Source organism: Brienomyrus brachyistius, chromosome 17 (assembly GCF_023856365.1).
Source record: "Brienomyrus brachyistius isolate T26 chromosome 17, BBRACH_0.4, whole genome shotgun sequence".
Lineage (NCBI taxonomy): Eukaryota > Metazoa > Chordata > Actinopteri > Osteoglossiformes > Mormyridae > Brienomyrus > Brienomyrus brachyistius.
In genome coordinates this window covers 2,538,767-2,556,864 of record NC_064549.1, presented here as the reverse complement: position 1 = coordinate 2,556,864, position 18,098 = coordinate 2,538,767, and the positions used below count along the sequence as shown (strand labels likewise).

The following is an 18,098-nucleotide window of genomic DNA, read 5'->3' as shown; positions in this document are numbered from 1 at the left end:
GGGGAGTGTCTTTGTTGAGCTAATGAGGCGGACACCCCCCACTGGCGGCTCCTGGCAACAAACATCCGACCCCTGTGGTTCCCTGGGACTCGGCCGTCTAATCCGGGGAAGCAGGCTGGGGGCGGGTAGGGGGGTAGTCGGCGTTCTCCACAGCTGATCTGGGGTCAGTTTGGAGGTATGTGGAGTAACATTTATCTGTAGCCATGTGAGGTTCTGACCCAGAGCAGGCGGAGAAAGCGCCATAATAAACGGGACTCTCTGTAGCATACAGGCTTCCATAATAAGGGCGCCTCTATGTATGATTTAAATATGACGAGGACCTCAGTCCCAGACCCCAAGTGTTGAACTGCTTTCTAACATACCAGCAGCTTTTAACATGCTGTTATTTGGTATCTTGCACTACGCACGCCGTCCGGATGCCTCACTCCATTAGAAAGGCTTTGAGGGAATCGTCGTCTCCTTGAGAATGAAAATGAGTAAAGCTGTTATCTCGGCGGGAAGCGGCCTGCCTCACTGCCTCACTGCCTCGCTGCCTCACTGCCTCACTGCCTTTCCCAAAGGCATCTCTGCAAGCTGCTCCTTACATTATAATCCGAAGAATTTGGAGATGAGTGCTTGGTGTCAGAATCTCCCCAGGCTGATTCACTCTCTGAACCTCTGCATCCCTGGCTGGTTTTAGAACCTCTCCCATATCGTCATGCGGTCTGAGCTGCGTTGTGGTCTTCATTGTTTTTTTTACAGTGCCTTGTAGGCTCCGGTCTGACACGGTCCAGCCCGCGGTGGTCGAAACCCAATCAGGCCGAGCGCCTGAGTCCACACGTGGAAATGTGTCGGGTGTGAATGCAGGTGCTCCTCGTGCCCAGGGCTCCAGCCGCTTGTGTACGCGCCGCGTTTCCATGGCGATGGCTGACGAGTGGCCCGTCTCACTTCAAAAATAGTTTAGTGATTCATAATGCCCGGGGGAGGGGAAGGCCAGAGCCGTCCATGTCGGGAGGGCTAGCAGGTCGTGTCTGGAAATGGATATTGCTGTGAGGTGTGTGTGTGTCTGTGTCTGTGTGTCTGTGGATTACGTTTATATCACATTGTGTGTTCAAGATGGGGGTGGCACGGTGGTGCAGTGCTTAGCACTGTTGCCTCACACCTCTGGGAACCGGGTTCGAGTCTCCGCCGGGGTCACATGTGTGCGGAGTTTGCATGTTCTCCCCATGTCGTCGTGGGGTTTCCTCCGGGTACTCCGGTTTCCCCCCACAGTCCAAAAACATGCTGAGACTAATTGGACTTGCTAAATTGCCCATAGGTGTGCATGTGTGAGTGAATGGTGTGTGAGTGTGCCCTGCGATGGGCTGGCCCCCCATCCTGGGTTGTTTCCTGCTCGTGCCCATTGCTTCCGGGTTAGGCTCCGGACCTCCCGCGACCCAGTAGGATAAGCGGTTTGGAAATTGGATGGATGGATGTGTGTTCAAGATAGTGGCTGTGTATCTGGGATTGTTCTCTTCTGAAATAAAAGGCTGCACAACAAAGGAAGACACCTTCTTTTGGTTTAAAACAAAGGTCAGCAGGGGGCGTAGCAGTTAAAAGGCCCATGACCAAAACTTTATGAAATATTCAGCTGCATGAATGTGTTATACCTGGCTGAGTGTAATTCATGGGGATGAACAACCGTCTGACCACAAAAGTGGCTTCTTTGTAGTTATTCAAAGATGCTGATGTCACAAGGCAGCACCTGAGGAGGAGGTGTGTTTACTGGAAGTGTTGGTATAATGTGGGTAGGGGGGTGACCTCCCCAGTATACAGTATTTATCGCGGTGGAGCAGAGCAGTGGGGCTATAGGGGATGGATGTGAACTTCAGCAGGTTTGCTGTCAGACGGTTACAGGTGATGGGAGGGGCTCACGGTGACTGATATATGTCAGCACATACTCCTTGCACCCCTCAGGGTCCTGAGACCTGCCCCTAACTGCTGCCATGGTGACTCGCACAGCGCATGCTTACCATGGGCACCTTCTGAATGGGGTTTCCGAATTGCAAGGAGCGCTCGGCATTGTGGGATTTGGGGTAGGTGGAGGGTTTTTTCTGATAGCTGCATAAATCAGATGTGGGATGGTGAAGTGTGTCAGGTTAACGGTAACAACCAGATGTCAGTTACACTGGATAAAACACGATCATCTGATTGGACCCTGATGTCCCTTGGGGCCCAAACCAGCTTCACAGATGTCAGGCAGTATGGAGGCCTTGGTCTGGAGCCTGAAGGGCGTGATTTGGGTGTTGGGTATGTTGGGGTTGGGTGATATGGCCAGTAATTGTGAGAAAGATGGTCATATCAGTCAGTATCAATAATGATCCGCCGAATCCGATGAATGTCAAATCGTTATTTTTTTTTCCAGTTTAAAGGCTGATTTTTGCTCCTGAGTGAAACTAATCTTTGTCATCAGAATGTGGCAAACACTTGCCAAACAGCATCTTACGTGTCACAAATCTGATATAAAAGTTTAACAGGTTATTTTAGTCAGTACCAACAAAACTGCCGCTCGCATCCTCCATAGCGTTTCTGGATTTTCTGTGGATTATTCTGAGTGGATTTCTCATGGACTGAATTTTACTGTGGACTTTCGTCTTTGTTTATTGGACATGTTGCTCTGGACTCATGTGTCAGTTACCCTGTTGTTTTGACTGTGCTGTGTTCGGTCTGCCTGCGCGCCATTGCATTCTCTTATCTGTTCGATAAATCCCCTGTTTGTGTTTTTACGGCTGTGTCTGCACTTGCTCTCTACTACCGTGTCTCACAAGTAGTCGCTGAGAAAGTCCCCCTATTTCATCATGATGGAAAACATGTCACAGCGATACATTGGGTCTAGGGATGCCACTAACGGCAATTTTTCTATAGGTTAATCTATTGGCGATTTTATTGATTGGTCAATTAATCTAAACGATTATTTTTCCTCCAGAAAATCAGCTTGACCGTTTAAGTTAAGTTGAGTTATCTAACTCTTAGATAATGAACCGCTGCATCCGCACCCACAACTTCATAAGCATATTAGCGACATGCCTGAAAATATTCATGAGATGCGTATCGTGACGCCCAAAAGTTAGTAATCTGTGTAAATTCGGCATATCCTCATCCCTAATAAATCTGGTTAGCAGAGCAGGCCACACGCAACACAGGCGATAAGCACTGAAGGGACAGATCAGCGACCACAACATCTTCTAAAAGAGGAGATACTGTGGGTAGTGTGGTGGAACTTTCCGCAGATTAAAGTCCGACACGTAATTATTTTTTTGTAAACATGGCTCATGAATTATTTTCTTTTATTTAGCGTCTGTTTTCGTTTCAGTTTTAGTTTACGATAATCACACCGGTCCCAACAAGTCCAACGCGCACGAACACACACACTGGGGCTGTCAGTCAGTGCAGATTTTAGCCTGAACATTGTAACACTTATTCCTTCTGGACCCAGCATGGACATGCGGAGCCCCCTGTCTGCCCCCCTCCCAGTCATGCTCTGAGGACTTTCATCACTGTCAGGTTAATTGAATCAAGATGCAGACAGTGGGTGAGAGCGAGAGTATGGGGGCCGGTGGAAGCAAGGTGGGGGGGAGGGGGGACTTATCATGTTTTCGAAGGAGGTCCATGCACCACTGAAATCCTGACTGGACCGGGCGAAATCTGCCTGTCTTATTATGTGTGATGGGCCTGATCCTCACCCAGGGGACTGCAGATGGCACTGTAATGTATGAAATTATCTAGCGAAGGCACAGGTTCGAGGTTTAGTGGCCAGCAGGCCTCCGCCAAGCCACACTCGTTCCTGTGCAGCCTTGGCGTCTCCATGCCGATGACAGGCCTTGTCCATTAAGGCCTCTGACCGTGCTTTAATTCTATTAGCCCTTGTCCCAGCAGCGGCCCGTCAGAAAGGTCCCTCGGAACTGGCGCCATCGCCGGGTGATTAAATGGGCTGGCTCACACCGCCCTTTCACCATGTGCCATCTGCGCGCTCAGAGCCAAACCTGCCCGAATCTGTGGGCTTCTGCCGATCCTGAGTGTCCGGAGCAGAGGAGGGCAACTTTGTCCCCATGTCAGTTAGCCTGAGCTATCTACTATTTATTTGCATAAGAGGAAGTGAGTTAGGTTTGCTTGTTTATCTTCCAAATGCTCCTCTCATTGCTCTCTTATTATAGTGAGTGTTGGGATTCCTGTTCCTTCACAGACAGGAAGTCTGCTCCCCTGGCTTCCTGTGATTGGCTGTCCTGCTGTTGATGTCACCTGTAGCGGCCAAGTCTCCTGTGTTCTGTTACACAACAGACACATGGTGGGCATCTCTAATTCTGCATGTCCTGCTACATGTAATCAGCAGAGTCAGTTGGGTTTTGTTGTTATGGAGTCGTGGGAGTCGAAAAGAAAAAACAAATTACAATGATGGTTTCGGCTTTAACTCATAAATAATTATTGGTGGCTCATTAGGACTGAAGTGAGGCTCTGCCCTCATGCAGCAGCTTTGGGTTTCGAAGTTTCCTTTCATCTCTGCCTAAATACAGCCCCTGTTCTGCTAATTAAAGGCGGTAAAGAAGATCGCAACAGGCGAAGTGACATGAGCCTTCAGAATTTGCTTCAGCATTAAAGGGAGAGGATCCCTTGCTGTAATGCCGTATAACCCCCCCCCCCCCCACACCTCACCGTTAGCTTCCACAGCAGACATGCGCTGGAAACACTCCAACCGGTCATCCAATCTGACGCCTCTGCTCTGCCGTTTAAGATCAGTGGCGATGGGTGGAGGTGATGAGATTGAGATGGAGGGGTGGGTGACTGTTGACCAGGCAGGGGAGGGGGTCCTGCAGCCCCGTTTAGGGAGGTCACTGTGCCCTCTGTCCTGGCACCAGGGGCGATGGTACCTCAGCTTTGCCCTGATTTGTCCTCACCACACACCTCATCTGTGATTAATGGCCTTGAGGCTGAGACTGCATGTGGAAAAACCCCTCTAAATACCCCCAAGGGAGGGACGCATAGAGCCAGACAGCTGTCACCGTGGCACATGGACTGGGGCAGGACCTGCTGTCACTCACAGCCAGGCTGATCTGCCATTGGCTCTGCCTGTCATGTGACCTGAGCCCATTTCCCAGACATCCATCAATAGTATTTTATGTGTCTCAAGGTCTGAGGAGAGGGTCGTGAGTTTATCGCTGCTGTGATATTAGTCTGTTTGACCTCTGTGGGTGAATATTGCACATATGCTGCATTCTCATTGGCTGCTGGCCCTGCATCATAATTACAAATTTGACCAGCGTTGATAGACAACACCCACAAACACTTACTGATCCCCGCAGCACCCCCCCCGGCCCCCCCCCCACGGACGTCTCTGCGGTCCTGACAGTCACTGCGGCACTCGCGTCACATGCAGTCCACAGCGCTTTTATCCCGTGCCGTGTTTCGGTCCACTGCCTACTCGCTTGGCTCTCCACTGCAGCCGCCGGGGTGAGGCAGTGGGGCGACGTTCCCGCTCTGACACGCCTTCGCGGTCTGCGCTTCATGCTTCTTTGTCGCCAGAGTCTTCCGCAGTGGCTGACGCCTGTTTTCTCAGGTCCTCGCTGTTACTTTTGTGTGGAACTTCACTTGTCCGCTCGATAAGAGCCGCTTGCTTGCAAAGCAGATTCCAGAATCTCATTGGAGATAATTTGCTGTCGGGCTGAACCTCGAGCTTCGCATCAGCACGTCCCACGAGTTTAATTTCCACACTGGCCGGCCTCACGACTCCAAGACTGCCCATTTGTGTTTATACTTTCTGCTAACCTTGTGGGGAAGTTTTTGCTGTAAACTCTGAAAAATAGACGTACCTTATATGGTATAATGCCTTTTTAAAGTTAAACAGCTTTTGTGTGTGTGTGTGTCTGTGTGTGTGTGTATTTCTTGCCTTGTGTTCTTAGTGTTTCCAGATTTGGACCCTAAATGGATATTTGAAATAAAATTAGAAAATATATAGTTTTTTTCTTGTCCAACCAACCAGATGCTTAGGGTAAATAAGTGGACTGTTATCCTGTTGTCAATCAGCCAATCATATGGTAAGAGTAAATAAGTGGGCTCTAATTCTAATTCCAATTGGCCAATTAGATGTTTAGGGTAAATAAGTGGACTGTTATGTTATAGCTTTGGCTTCTGATTGGCTCTTCGTGAGGCAGATTGAAGCTGGGACCTTCTGCTATGGATGCAAACAGCAGCATTTCACTGCTGTGAGGTCACCCTTGGTTCCTGGGTGCCATGGAGATTGAAACTGTAGTTTATTAATGGAGATGGCTGCTTACAGGGTGAACAGAATGGTGAGGGGACCTTCTGCTTGTATACATCACTGTAGATCAGCAAGGAGGGTCAGTGGGCAGATGCTGGGATAAGCTGCTACAAGCAGCAGAACATCAGACAACCTGGGGATGGGCATCCTGGCTGTGATCAGCTCAGCATCGAGCCCTGGTGCTGGATTGCACTGGAAAGCCAGTGACGCTTCCTCGTGCTGGGGTGGGGGGTGTCTGCCTCCCCGACGTCAAATCTACAGTCACGTTTGGCACTTTAGCGACATCCACAGGCCAGGACAGACTCTGGCTCCGAGGAGCTCTGGGGTCTCTGCTGCTCCACAAGCCCCCAGTCTCAGGATTCTTTTGTGCCTCTCCCCCCAGTGACACGGTGGGTGTGATTATTATTTGATACGACACAGCCAGATGTAAGACAGACGTATCCATCGCTGGCATACGGACAGTATAAAGACATCATTTCACTGAACTTTTTTTTTTTTTAAGGTTTGTTTGGTGAGACAGACGTTTGGTTTGCCTGCGAGTGAACGAAAGAGCAATCAAACAAATGGGCTCAGAAATAAGGGAAGTGTGGAGGGGGGCAGAGGGTGAATGGAAATGAGGATTTCTGTTCGTTCATCTGAAATCGCCCAAGGATGAGGCCGCTCTCGTCTCGTCTCAGATCTTCTTTCTAATTTCGTTGACAGCGAGAGGCCGCTCGTTTGCGCGTACACACGTCTCACGCAGCGGGTCTTTTGAGGAGAGCGCTACGCCCCAGGGACGCCAGTACCAGATGAGGGGGGGGGGGGTTGTTGCTGTAAAATCAGACTAGCAGCTACTGCGATTCCACGAGCTCCCCTAAGAGTAAGGAGGGGGGGGGGGGGGATTAGTGGATTTTTATGGATTGACTTTGTTGCTTTGCAGTGAGTCCAAAGATCACTGTGCAGGTGGGACAGGGTTGGGGGGCGGGGGGGGGGAGTTGGGGCACTAATGGCCTTCTCCCCGTGCCCCATCGTCACCTCCCATACCTGATTTCCACGATACTAAGTTGCCGTTTCCCATCTCAAGCACGCGCTTCTCTGTCGAGAACACAACTCCAGTAACGGGCCGAGCAATTACATTTATACCAGAACCACAGTAGATATCCTGCCTTATTCTGGTCTTGCGTGGCCGAATGCTTAAGGCGAGGGACTAGCTCAGTGGGTTATACTGCTGTCCTTGTGATCGGAAGGTTGCTGGTTCAAATCCTGCAACTGATTGATGTCACCATTGGGCCTCTTATGGCTACTGTCTCAGTTCCATGTTCAGACTGTATTTTATCTCACTAGCTACGAGTACCAGCTTTATATTTATTGTAGGAAACGTGATTCCAGGGTCACGTTACCCTTCGCTCGATAGGGCTATTAATGTCTCCCGGCTGAGGTTACCAAGGCTTCCGGCAGCAGGAGACATTTCTGTGAAGAAATAGGCTGTCCAGTTAAAGCAGCTGCTTGGTTTGCCTGTGATGGCAGGGGGAGATTCAGGAAGAGGGCCGGCGAGTTAAGACATGGCGTTTTTGTGGATCGCCATCGACGTTGCGGCCGTCGGGGTCCTCGGAGGACGACTCCAGGAAGGATGTGTCAAGCCTCCATCCGCAGACTCTGAGGGGAACTGGAGTCCGCTGCGTCCCGCGGGATGTGGAGAGAGCGAGCCGATAGGGCGATCCGAGGCTTCGCCATGGAAGCGCAAAGCGCCCCGTTAATTCTGTTCCTTTAATTTTCTGTCCGGTTACATTTTAATTATGCACGTTTCTTTATTTCTCCGCTCGTTAAATAGAGGAAAATCTCAGCGTGCCAAAGTGAAACTGTAACATCACTGATTATGCGTATTAGTAATATGCAAATGAGCTCTCATGTTTCAGGGGTAGTGACCTTATGCAGATGAGACTCAGCAAGCAGTGGGCTGGACCAGCTGCCCCCGGGGTGTGTGAGCCGTCACAGTTATAAAAGAAGAAGAGCCTAACTTCACTGTCACTATGTGAACAAACACCTCCGTTAATAAACGACACGTCCCGCGAGCTTAGCGACGGCAGCTCCGCGGCTGACCTCTGCATGGTGCCTGGGCTTATTTTTACTTTTAAAACCTTGCTTTCAAAGTTTGGCTTCTTTCGCTTGTTTTTCCAGAATCAGGTGACTGCACGGTCCGCAGAGGTACGTTCCGGCCACAGAAAGCACAAGGGGACAGTCTGCGCCGTCGTAGATTTTTTGAGCCGGAGCTGCCCTCACAGCGATCGATAAGACGATCAAAATTTTTATTTCAGTCGTCGCCACGAACATCTAGTCAGGATCGTGGGGCGATCCCCGAAATGGACACGATGATGAATATGGCCAGGATTACCCAAACGATCCCAGAGGCAGCCTCAAAACCGATGTGCAGCTCAGAGCCCCCATGAATCAGAGGAAACCATAGCCGGGGGGGGGGGGGGGGGCACAGCTGCTGCTCTGTTCTGTGAGGGAGCGAGAGGAAGGAGAAAGCTCTAATTAATAAAGGACAGAGTGAATGAGGATGCATCTCCATGAAGCCTTTCTCCCGGAGCTCTCGGCGCCGGCAGCTCGCCCCCCCACGCCGTGCTGGGTCTGCTCAAAGAAAGCCGGGGCCCCGCGGTGGCCCTTTGGATGTCCGTCAATGGGGATGAACATCACTTTGTCTTCTCCCCCCGGCTAAGGCAGCAGTCAGCTGGATCTATCCAGTGAGCCTCGCACCCACACCAACGGAGGCCTGTCGCTAGTGGGTATGAGGCCGCAGTGCTGGCGCCAAGCAGAGGGGGGCGCCAGGCGCGACCAGGCTCTGCAATCTGTAGTAACGGGGGAGGAGGGGGTTGCGGCAGGTGGCAACAGCGGCTCCATTGATGGGGGTCTTAGAACCCCTGCAGCCCTGCCTCTGCCTCCCCGCCTGGGGAGAGATGCTGGGGTGACAGGCAGAGCCCTCGGGCCGCTGGAATGAATGGGCCAGCTGACGGTAAATAAAAGATGGCGCGGTGTCAGCGCCGGGGGGCGCTGGAGCAGGATGGAGGTGGGGCTGCTCTTACACCCGGTTCCCCCTCATCGCCCCTCCCTCCCCAACTGTTCCATAGTGGCTGAAACCGGAGATCCATCTAAGGCCCTCCATCTGGGGCCCTCTGTCTGGGGCTCTCCGTTTGGGGCCCTCTGTCAGGGGCCCTCCATCTGGGGGCCTCCGTCTGGCGCTCTCTGTTTGGGGCCCTCTGTCAGGGGCCCTCCATCTGGGGGCCTCCGTCTGGCACTCTCTGTCTGGGGCCCTCTGTCAGGGGCCCTCCATCTGGGGGCCTCCGTCTGGCACTCTCTGTCTGGGGCCCTCTGTCAGGGGCCCTCAATCTGGGGGCCTCCGTCTGGCACTCTCTGTCTGGGGCCCTCTGTCTGGGGCCCTCCATCTGGGGGCCTCCGTCTGGCGCTCTCTCTCTGGAGCTCTCTGTTTGGGGCCCTCTGTCAGGGGCCCTCCATCTGGGGGCCTCCGACTGGGGCCTTCCAGCAGCCATGGTCTTTTCTGACACACTGCACTGTACGGAAGGAGCCCATTCTGACTTTATCTGCAGACGCCCACAAGGTGGGATTCAGCACATTTCGGAGGGGCTCTGGCCACCACCCCTCACTCAGGGTACCATCTTCCGGCCGTGCGGGACTGCAGGGTCTCTTTGTCATATCTGACCCACCCCTCATGGCCATTACGTCCATCTCAACATGATCTTTATGTCTGGAAAACTGTCCAGTATTATTTTTGATTGTGGCACAGACTTATAATTTACAAATAATGGCGATACATGCCCCGGGGACCCGCTGGAGATACTGCAAACTAAGACATTTAGAGCCAGCAAGTTTTTATACTGAAACCCAAACCCCAAATTAAATGCAAATATCACTCCCTTTTGTTGTTTTTAGTTCCACGAACGACTGGATCTTTATTCGCTTTTTTCAGCTATTAACAGCATATTATCTAGTTAAACCTCAAGTGGAATAAAAGAACCAAAAGCACCGCAATTTCCGTCACATCTCAAAGATTGTTCCGGAACGTTCCCACGTGCGTTTAGGGTCCCAAATTAAACGGGCGCATGCGGGGGGTTGAGAATTAGATTAATCTGTCTTAAGGGGCTTCTCTGTGAGTGGGGGTCTCCCACTGGGGGCGCCGTGCCGCTTTAATTACTCCGCACAGCCTGGGGTGTGTGAAATGGCACTCTGGCACGGGACTGGGCGGGGTTAATTGAATTGGTCTTATTTGGGGGAGGTTGGGGGGGACAGCTCTGACGGAAGCTACAGCAGGCAATTAGAGCGGAGCAAATCGGAGCAACAGGCTCAGCGAGTATCTCGCTCATCACCGCCACTCGCTGCCTCTCCAATTACAGCAATGAAAACATCTCATGCAAAGCACTGTGGGTAAGGGCGGGGTGGTGCAGCCAGCAAGACATGTGTTTCTGTGTATGTGTGCGTGTGGGGCACGTGTGCGGTTTAAACACCCTGTAGAGTAAAGCCGCGGGCGTTAAAGCCGCTCAAACAGCGGCTGCTCGCTTACTTGGCCAGAGCTCCTGAAGTTCCTAACAGCTGTCCCCCCGCCGTCGAGAAGAAAGGGGGCCTTCAGACTCAGCCGTCTGCTCGTTAAGGATTCACGCTTGTTTACGAAGGGCTCAGGCTCCTGAATCCCTGCTCCTATGAATTCAGGCTCTCGGTGACCCCCCCCCTTCCCCATCACACACCTGCCTGACCGCCGCGGCGTGGTGGACCTCGCCAGCGTGGGCTGGGACGACGCAGCCGTGCCGAGCACGTGTCTGGCCTCCAGGAAAACCCCTCTTCTGCCTCTGGGTTTAGTCCACCGCAGGCCGGCAGCTGCCGAAGAACAAAGCGCTCCATCGGACCAAGGAAGCTCGCCTTGCCAGGAACGGCAGCCTCAATGCCGGCCCGTGAAGAGATCTCTGATTGGCCGGCTCCTGATGGCGAGACTCCTAGCTTTTTTTGTCACCGTTCAGGACTTGCCATCTGCATGCCGGTTCACGAAGCCTGCAGGCTACAGGACGAAGCTTTCGGCCGCAGGTTTGCGTGTGTGTGTGTGTGCGTGTGTGTGTGTGCGTGCGTGTGCGTGTGCGTGTGTGTGTGTGCATGTGTGTGTGCGTGTGTGTGCGTGTGTGTGTGCGAGCGAGCGTGCGTGCGTGTGCATGGGTGAATGTGTGCATGTGTGCATGTGTGTGTACAAGTCACTCACACCGGATGTCATACTGAGGGTTTCTCATCTGGATGAGCACACACACACACACACACACACACACGCAAACACACACACACATGCACACGCACACACACGCACACACACACGCACATGAACACACACACACGCATGCACACGCACACACACACACACACGCAAACACACACACACATGCACACGCACACACACGCACACGCACATGAACACACACACACACATGCACACGCACACACACGCACACACACACGCACATGAACACACACACACACACGCACATGAACACACACACACGCATGCACACGCACACACACACGCACACGAACACACACACACGCATGCACACGCACACACACGCACACGAACACACACACACGCACGCACAGGCCCCGGCTTTTCTCTGATCTCCTCGCCCCTAGCTCTTACCTTCATGAAATGCGTGCCCCCTTCTCATGGAGCTGCCCTAACACACTGTGCCCCCCCTCCCCCCATTTAGACAACTGGTGTTGAAGGAAGGATGATCGTGTCTCCTGAAGCTAGCAGAGATACATCAGTGTGACTGGCATTACAGTGAGGAGGGGGGAGGCGCTCATTTGAGATCTACATGTATATCAGACTACAGAGTCAGCAGCGCTGTAGGTGTGCTGGAGGTGGGCTTCCTGAGGGGGTGTCAGCCACACACTGTCAGATCCTGCCTTGCTTGCAGGCTTAAACTCTTCCTGGCTCCTCTTCTCTCCCTCTGTCTTTCCATCAGGTCATTCTTCAGGTGCGATTCGGCAGCTCTCTGTATATCAATCTACTGTTTCAGCCCTTTTGCCTCTATAGTTTGTGCAAACACCAGTTCAGACTCTAACCCCCCCACTCCTTTCTCTCCCTCCTCTGTAACCCCCCCCAGTCTGCTCGCAGTACTCCCGGGGCGTCTTCGCCATCTTCGGCCTTTACGACAAGCGCTCCGTTCACACGCTCACCTCCTTCTGCAGCGCCCTGCACATCTCGCTGATCACGCCCAGCTTCCCCACTGAGGGCGAGAGCCAGTTCGTCCTGCAGCTCCGGCCGTCCATCCGGGGGGCGCTGCTGAGCCTGCTGGACCACTACGACTGGAGTCGCTTTGTGTTTCTCTATGACACCGACCGGGGTGAGTACGCTGCTGTAAATCTAACCTTTGTGGCTTTATTCCACATCTACGGTCTGTGGCTTGCTGACTGTTTGGTCGCACCTGTTCGCGGTTGATGGAATCAGTCGCTGTTAGGAGGGTTTAGCACTGAATGCCTTGGAAAGGGAATGGTAGCTGTTGGTTTGGAGTGCGCAGAACGTCATGCCCTCCTTGGGAATGGGGTCAGCATTCCGGCCTGGAAGCCTCCTGTTAACCTAATTGCCTGTGCAGGCTTCCTCAGAGGCTTTGGCTGCATTCCTGGGCCATCCTCCTGCTAACGGGAGCCCAAATGGGGGTGAGACGAAGGCGCACGGGGGCCCTGGCTCCGCCCCTGCCGCGATCTGGGCTTTGCATTTAAATCACCAGCTCGCAGTTTGAGTTTAATACTCCACTCCAGTCCTCCAGCTCCTCTTGTTTATGTCTGCAGTGTGTAGATATGCTCTTCAAAGGGTGTGATGAAGTAAACCCCCCCCCCATAAACAAGGCAGGCAACTTGGCATCTCTGAATGCTTTTTTCCCCCCAAAGCTTCAATATGTGAGACGTTACAGAGCAGATAAATACTCGCGTGGCGCTCCGCACTTACAGATGTCCAGCTCACCCCGAATAAACAAGCCAGGGCACTGGCCTGATCGAGCTACAGCTGAATGCTGGGAAGTATGGTGGATGTTTAGTTTGGGTGACAGGGGTTTTGATGTTTACGGGAATGGACAATGACGAGTCCCAGGTGGCCGACTGCAAACATGCCACTTCGGAAAGGTAATTAAGCGGAAAAGTCCTGGAATGGGAAAAGCCTGTATACGCCTGCCTTCATCTGCCTAGTCCTATGATGTAACATGACCCAGATGCATCATGGGACCTCTCTGCCCCCCCAGTGGGCAACACTGCTTTTAGTGTCAGATTTGCTAACGAGCCTTATCCTCTCGAATCTATAAGACACCAGAAAATGCACCTTAAATATTTTACTGTTTTCAGTGACATTGCCGCGCCTGGGCTGAGCTGGTCTTTTTCTTCCAGTTGCTGTGCTCACAGCTCACAGCTGGATTTCTGCCGAATGTGTGAGCATCTCTGAGGGACGCTGCCTCGGACTAAATTGTGGCTCAAATCCACAGCCGTCAGAGTTAGAAAATCCCCGTAACTGTCAGCTAGACTGTCCCACTTGCAGGTAGCGTTGCTGAAGTTGAATCCAGGGGTGAGCACAGAATCAGCGAAAGGAACCAAAGTGACACGTTCAGTATCTGCTGGGCTGTAATATGACCTCTCTTTGGAGAGGCGTCTGGCTGCAGGAGGGGCCTAAGACCCCCCCGGACCCCCTCTCAACCCCCAAAACGGAATGTCGGAAGTGTCAAAACTTTTTTCACGCTAACAAGCTGAAAATTGACATATCATTGCAAACATTTTGTTTGTGTCAATTTCGAGCATGTTTGCATGGAAAAAAAAAGCTAAAACGTTTTTTTCCTTTTGATACAAGAAGCCCTGTGTTTCTTTACGAAAGAGATATTGGAGGCTGAATCAGACCCTGTACAACACTTGTTTACTAGTCAGTTTATTTAGACTTTAGACTTATTTTTAGTCCGATAGTTTAGGAAAGTGTGGTCATATCAACTCTGTGAAATAATAAATAAAAGGAGTAATTAGCAGATGAACAGAATTGTTTAATATGAGATCTTTTTATGTGACCTACGCCTACTCCCACACGTTTAAAGAATGACTGGCACAGTAGTGAAACATTAACAACGGATCCTGTGGTAACGTCTTTGCATCTTCAGGTATGATGTATTGGGCTTGAGAGTAGAACACGCACTCTCAGGACCCTCCTGCAGCCCGGTGCTCATGTCTGTCTGACCTGCCACACCGAGACGCCACCTGGTGGTCATGAGGAAGGAATGCAGATTTGAGAGAGGGGGGTGAGAACATCACTGACGAATCGGTGATATATTCTTGGCTCATCGAGTGCTGGATAGCAGACCTTGTGCTTTCTGTTAGCATCTGACTCGCCTCGGGGTCCCTGGCAGCTGATGTGTGATTTATTCACCTTTGTCTTTAAGAGATGGTAGGGGAGGGGTTAGGCTGTGGCTTGATAAATCTGTGTTCCTTTTCAATTTCCTAGCTGGTTATATTCATGAAAAAGGAAGGCTGTTTGTCATGCTATCGTTTATATACCCCAGGCCGCTGCTGGCTTATTTTTGAATGAATGTCACTGAGAGTCTGGATGGCATTGATGCCACTCCATGAGATGGGCAATGACTGAGAGTCTTTGGATGGCATTGATGCCACTCCACGAGATGGGCAATGACTGAGAGTCTTTGGATGGCATTGATGCCACTCCACAAGATGGGCAATGACTGAGAGTCTTTGGATGGCATTGATGGCACTCCACGAGATGGGCAATGACTGAGAGTCTTTGGATGGCATTGATGGCACTCCACGAGATGGGCAATGACTGAGAGTCTTTGGATGGCATTGATGCCACTCCACGAGATGGGCAATGACTGAGAGTCTTTGGATGGCATTGATGCCACTCCAAGAGATGGGCAATGAACTCAAATAAAGGTTTGTTCCCTTAAAAGGGTGGTTTCAGACACTTTTCAGCACAAGTTGAGTGGACAGGTGAGCTCAGAACTGTGAAGTGTGAATCCCATTAGCAAGCTGGTTGGCATAAACACAGTTTCTCTCTGTATCTGGGATTTTTGGTATTTTTTCTGTGAGCCCCCAAACACAAATGGCCACTGCTGTTCCTTTTGTGTAAACCTGTCGGACGTAGCTGGCACCTGTGAAACGCAGCTGCCACCTATTGGTCAGTTGAGTTTTGCAATAATATCCTTTTTTGTGACGCGTGCGAGGCGAAGCGGTGGGCGGGCCACGTGGGCGGAGCCAGACAACCTGTGAAAATTAAACGAAACTGCAGACTAACATGCTGCAGGCACAGGAGTGATGATCTGTGAGGCCAGGATTTTACACAGTAAATTTCATCTCTACATACAGGAACTGCTTCTGTGGGAAGCATCTGATGATTTCTGTAGGATGGGCATTTTAACAGATTCCTTGTTTATATCTAGCAGTGTGTTTTTTTTTTTATCATTTGCATTAGTCTCTTCTGCGAAAGGCCTGTGCTCCGGTGTTTGAGTGCTTTGGGCAGGTGCAGACCCACAATGCATTTCTCCTTAGAAAGGCTCCATGTGCGTTAGTGACATTGGCCATTTTCTGAGGTCATCCTTGGCACGGTGACTCCAGTTGATTCAGGGCTGCCCATTTTCTCAGAGCCCTATTAAACAATATCTCAAGGACTTCCGGTCCCCTGTCACATTATAGGATCAACTCCCTTCTAAAAGCAGACACGGATGATTTGACCTTGGAGAGATGTGTCCGATAGCCAAATCGCTGGCTTGATAACCGGCGAGGTGGTTCAGGCTAAATTTGTGCCAATTCCATTAAAGGGATGCTGATGGTGCCAATTTGCTTTGAGCTCGAGTTCAATCTCCATGTTCGTTCTGTCGTCCTGGATGATAATGCCGCAGCTTGGACCTCGAAGCGCGAGGCACACACTGCCAGCCGCTAATGGCGAACAGGAGTTTCATCCTGGAGACACATCTGTTTGCCCTGGCACCCTCCCCTACCCACTCCTGTGCTGTGGGAAGTGATGGGCAGGTGCCAGAGGCCAGGAAAGCAGTGTATGAGGAATAGGGAGAGGAGGGGGCGGCTGGCATTGGCCAGTGTTAACCAGTGGAACCATTAACTAGCTCTCCTGTAGGAGCAGAGGTGTATACGCCATGACCTTTCTAAAACATTACAGTGTGATAAAGGACTACTCAGCTTGCTTAAATTCCGGACCTAATCTTACATTCTGAGACCATAATTTTGGCTCAAACAGTACAAACAGGTTGACGGCAAAGAACATTTACGATTTGATTTCAGTCGGGTATCCCCAGGCTAACTAGACGCCAGAATTCACCGAGCAGAACCAAAGCAGACTCTGTCCTTCGAAATGGTCCGTCCCGCATTACAGGTATCTGATAGAAGTGAATTCAGCCTCTCGCCGAGTACGGATGCAGAGCCACTTCTGTGGAAAATATCAGTTGAAGAATGGTAACGTGGGCCTGGTGGAGAAGAGAGGGTTTTCTTTTTATGTTTTCAAGTTCAAGCTCATTGTGCTCTGGAACCCACACATCAGTCGGAACATTTCCATTCGATTACATACCACTCGGTCTGAGCGGTGCTCCAGTTTCTTATAAAGCCATTGATTTTATCAGTGTAATGAATGAGTGTCGGGATTGGGACCTTGAACGGGAATATGTGACTCATTGGGGTCCTCATACACGTCTGCCATGCCAGCCAGCCCCAAAAGCCTCTCCACTGGGTGATGAAGAGGCATACGATGCCATTCATCTTTAAGTGCAAACAAACAACGTAGAGCATTTCCCTCAGGACCAGCTTGACTTCTTCATTAAAGATCTGTCATTCCACAGCCCGGTTCCCATCCCACAAAAACTGTAGGGGCCCCATTTCCCCATTTTTAAAACAGTTGTACTTACCGTTTGTGGAAATTAGTTTTTGTCCCCCTCAGGATGCTTTGGTGTTGTTCTTTCCTTGTCACTTATTTTTGATTTTTGAGTTTTAAAGCTACAGCGGACTGTTTGTATATTTACCTGCAGTAACAAAACAGACACATTTATATAGTCGAAATAAATCATCTCATATCATTTTACTTTCAGTTCACAGCACAGGCGATTCTAGACCATATTTATGGAGACATCAGCCACCTTATCTTTTGTCTCCGCCTCCATGAAGAATTATTATTCTAAATCTGTTTAACTGTTTCATCTCTCCTAAGGGTCAGATTCACAGTTGCTTCACAGCATTCCCGATTCCTTATTTCTTGATATCTTTAAAGGGAAAACCGTTCTGGGGAGGAAATGCATTTATGTGTACAACGTCAGACATGATTCTGCGATCCTAACACTGCTGAGGTCTTGGGAAAAGCATCATTCCAGTGAGTCTCCTCATGCCGGCAGAGGAGCGCGTCAAGGCTGTTTCAGAAGGTTATTCTGTTTATTGGATTCCTTTAGCACTGTGAGACCTTCTCCTGAAATGTTTTGAAGCAAATTGGGCAAGGATTATATAAGGGCAGGGTGTCTCTCAGTGCTGGAGGACTGAGGGAGTACCGTGCCATGGCCGGGCCAGGTCCGCGCTGCCTCGTCTCCTAACGGGTGCGTCTGCGTGCTCGGCAGGCTACGCCGTCCTACAGGCCATCATGGAGAAGGCGGGGCAGAACGGCTGGCAGGTCAGTGCCATCTGTGTGGAGAGCTTCAACGATGCCAGTTACCGGCGCCTCCTTGAGGACCTTGACCGTCGCCAGGAGAAGAAATTCGTCATCGATCTGGAGCCTGAGAGGCTGAACAACCTCCTGGAGCAGGTGGGCACGGCGGGACCTTCTCCA

General features: G+C 51.1%; 1 protein-coding gene across 9 annotated transcripts in view; it reads left to right on the top strand.

The window, feature by feature from the left end:
* gria4a (glutamate receptor, ionotropic, AMPA 4a) overlaps positions 1 to 18,098 on the top strand; it is a 54,996-nt gene that overhangs the window by 13,478 nt on the left and 23,420 nt on the right. For all 9 annotated transcript variants that reach the window (XR_007383195.1, XR_007383194.1, XR_007383196.1 and 6 more), the window contains exons 3-4: positions 12,406 to 12,645; positions 17,890 to 18,074. Coding sequence is in view for 6 of the 9 variants with exons in the window: in XM_048981760.1 (XP_048837717.1) it covers positions 12,406 to 12,645; positions 17,890 to 18,074 (425 nt within the window). In the remaining 3 variants the exon portion in view is untranslated. The remainder of the gene's footprint in view (positions 1 to 12,405; positions 12,646 to 17,889; positions 18,075 to 18,098) is intronic.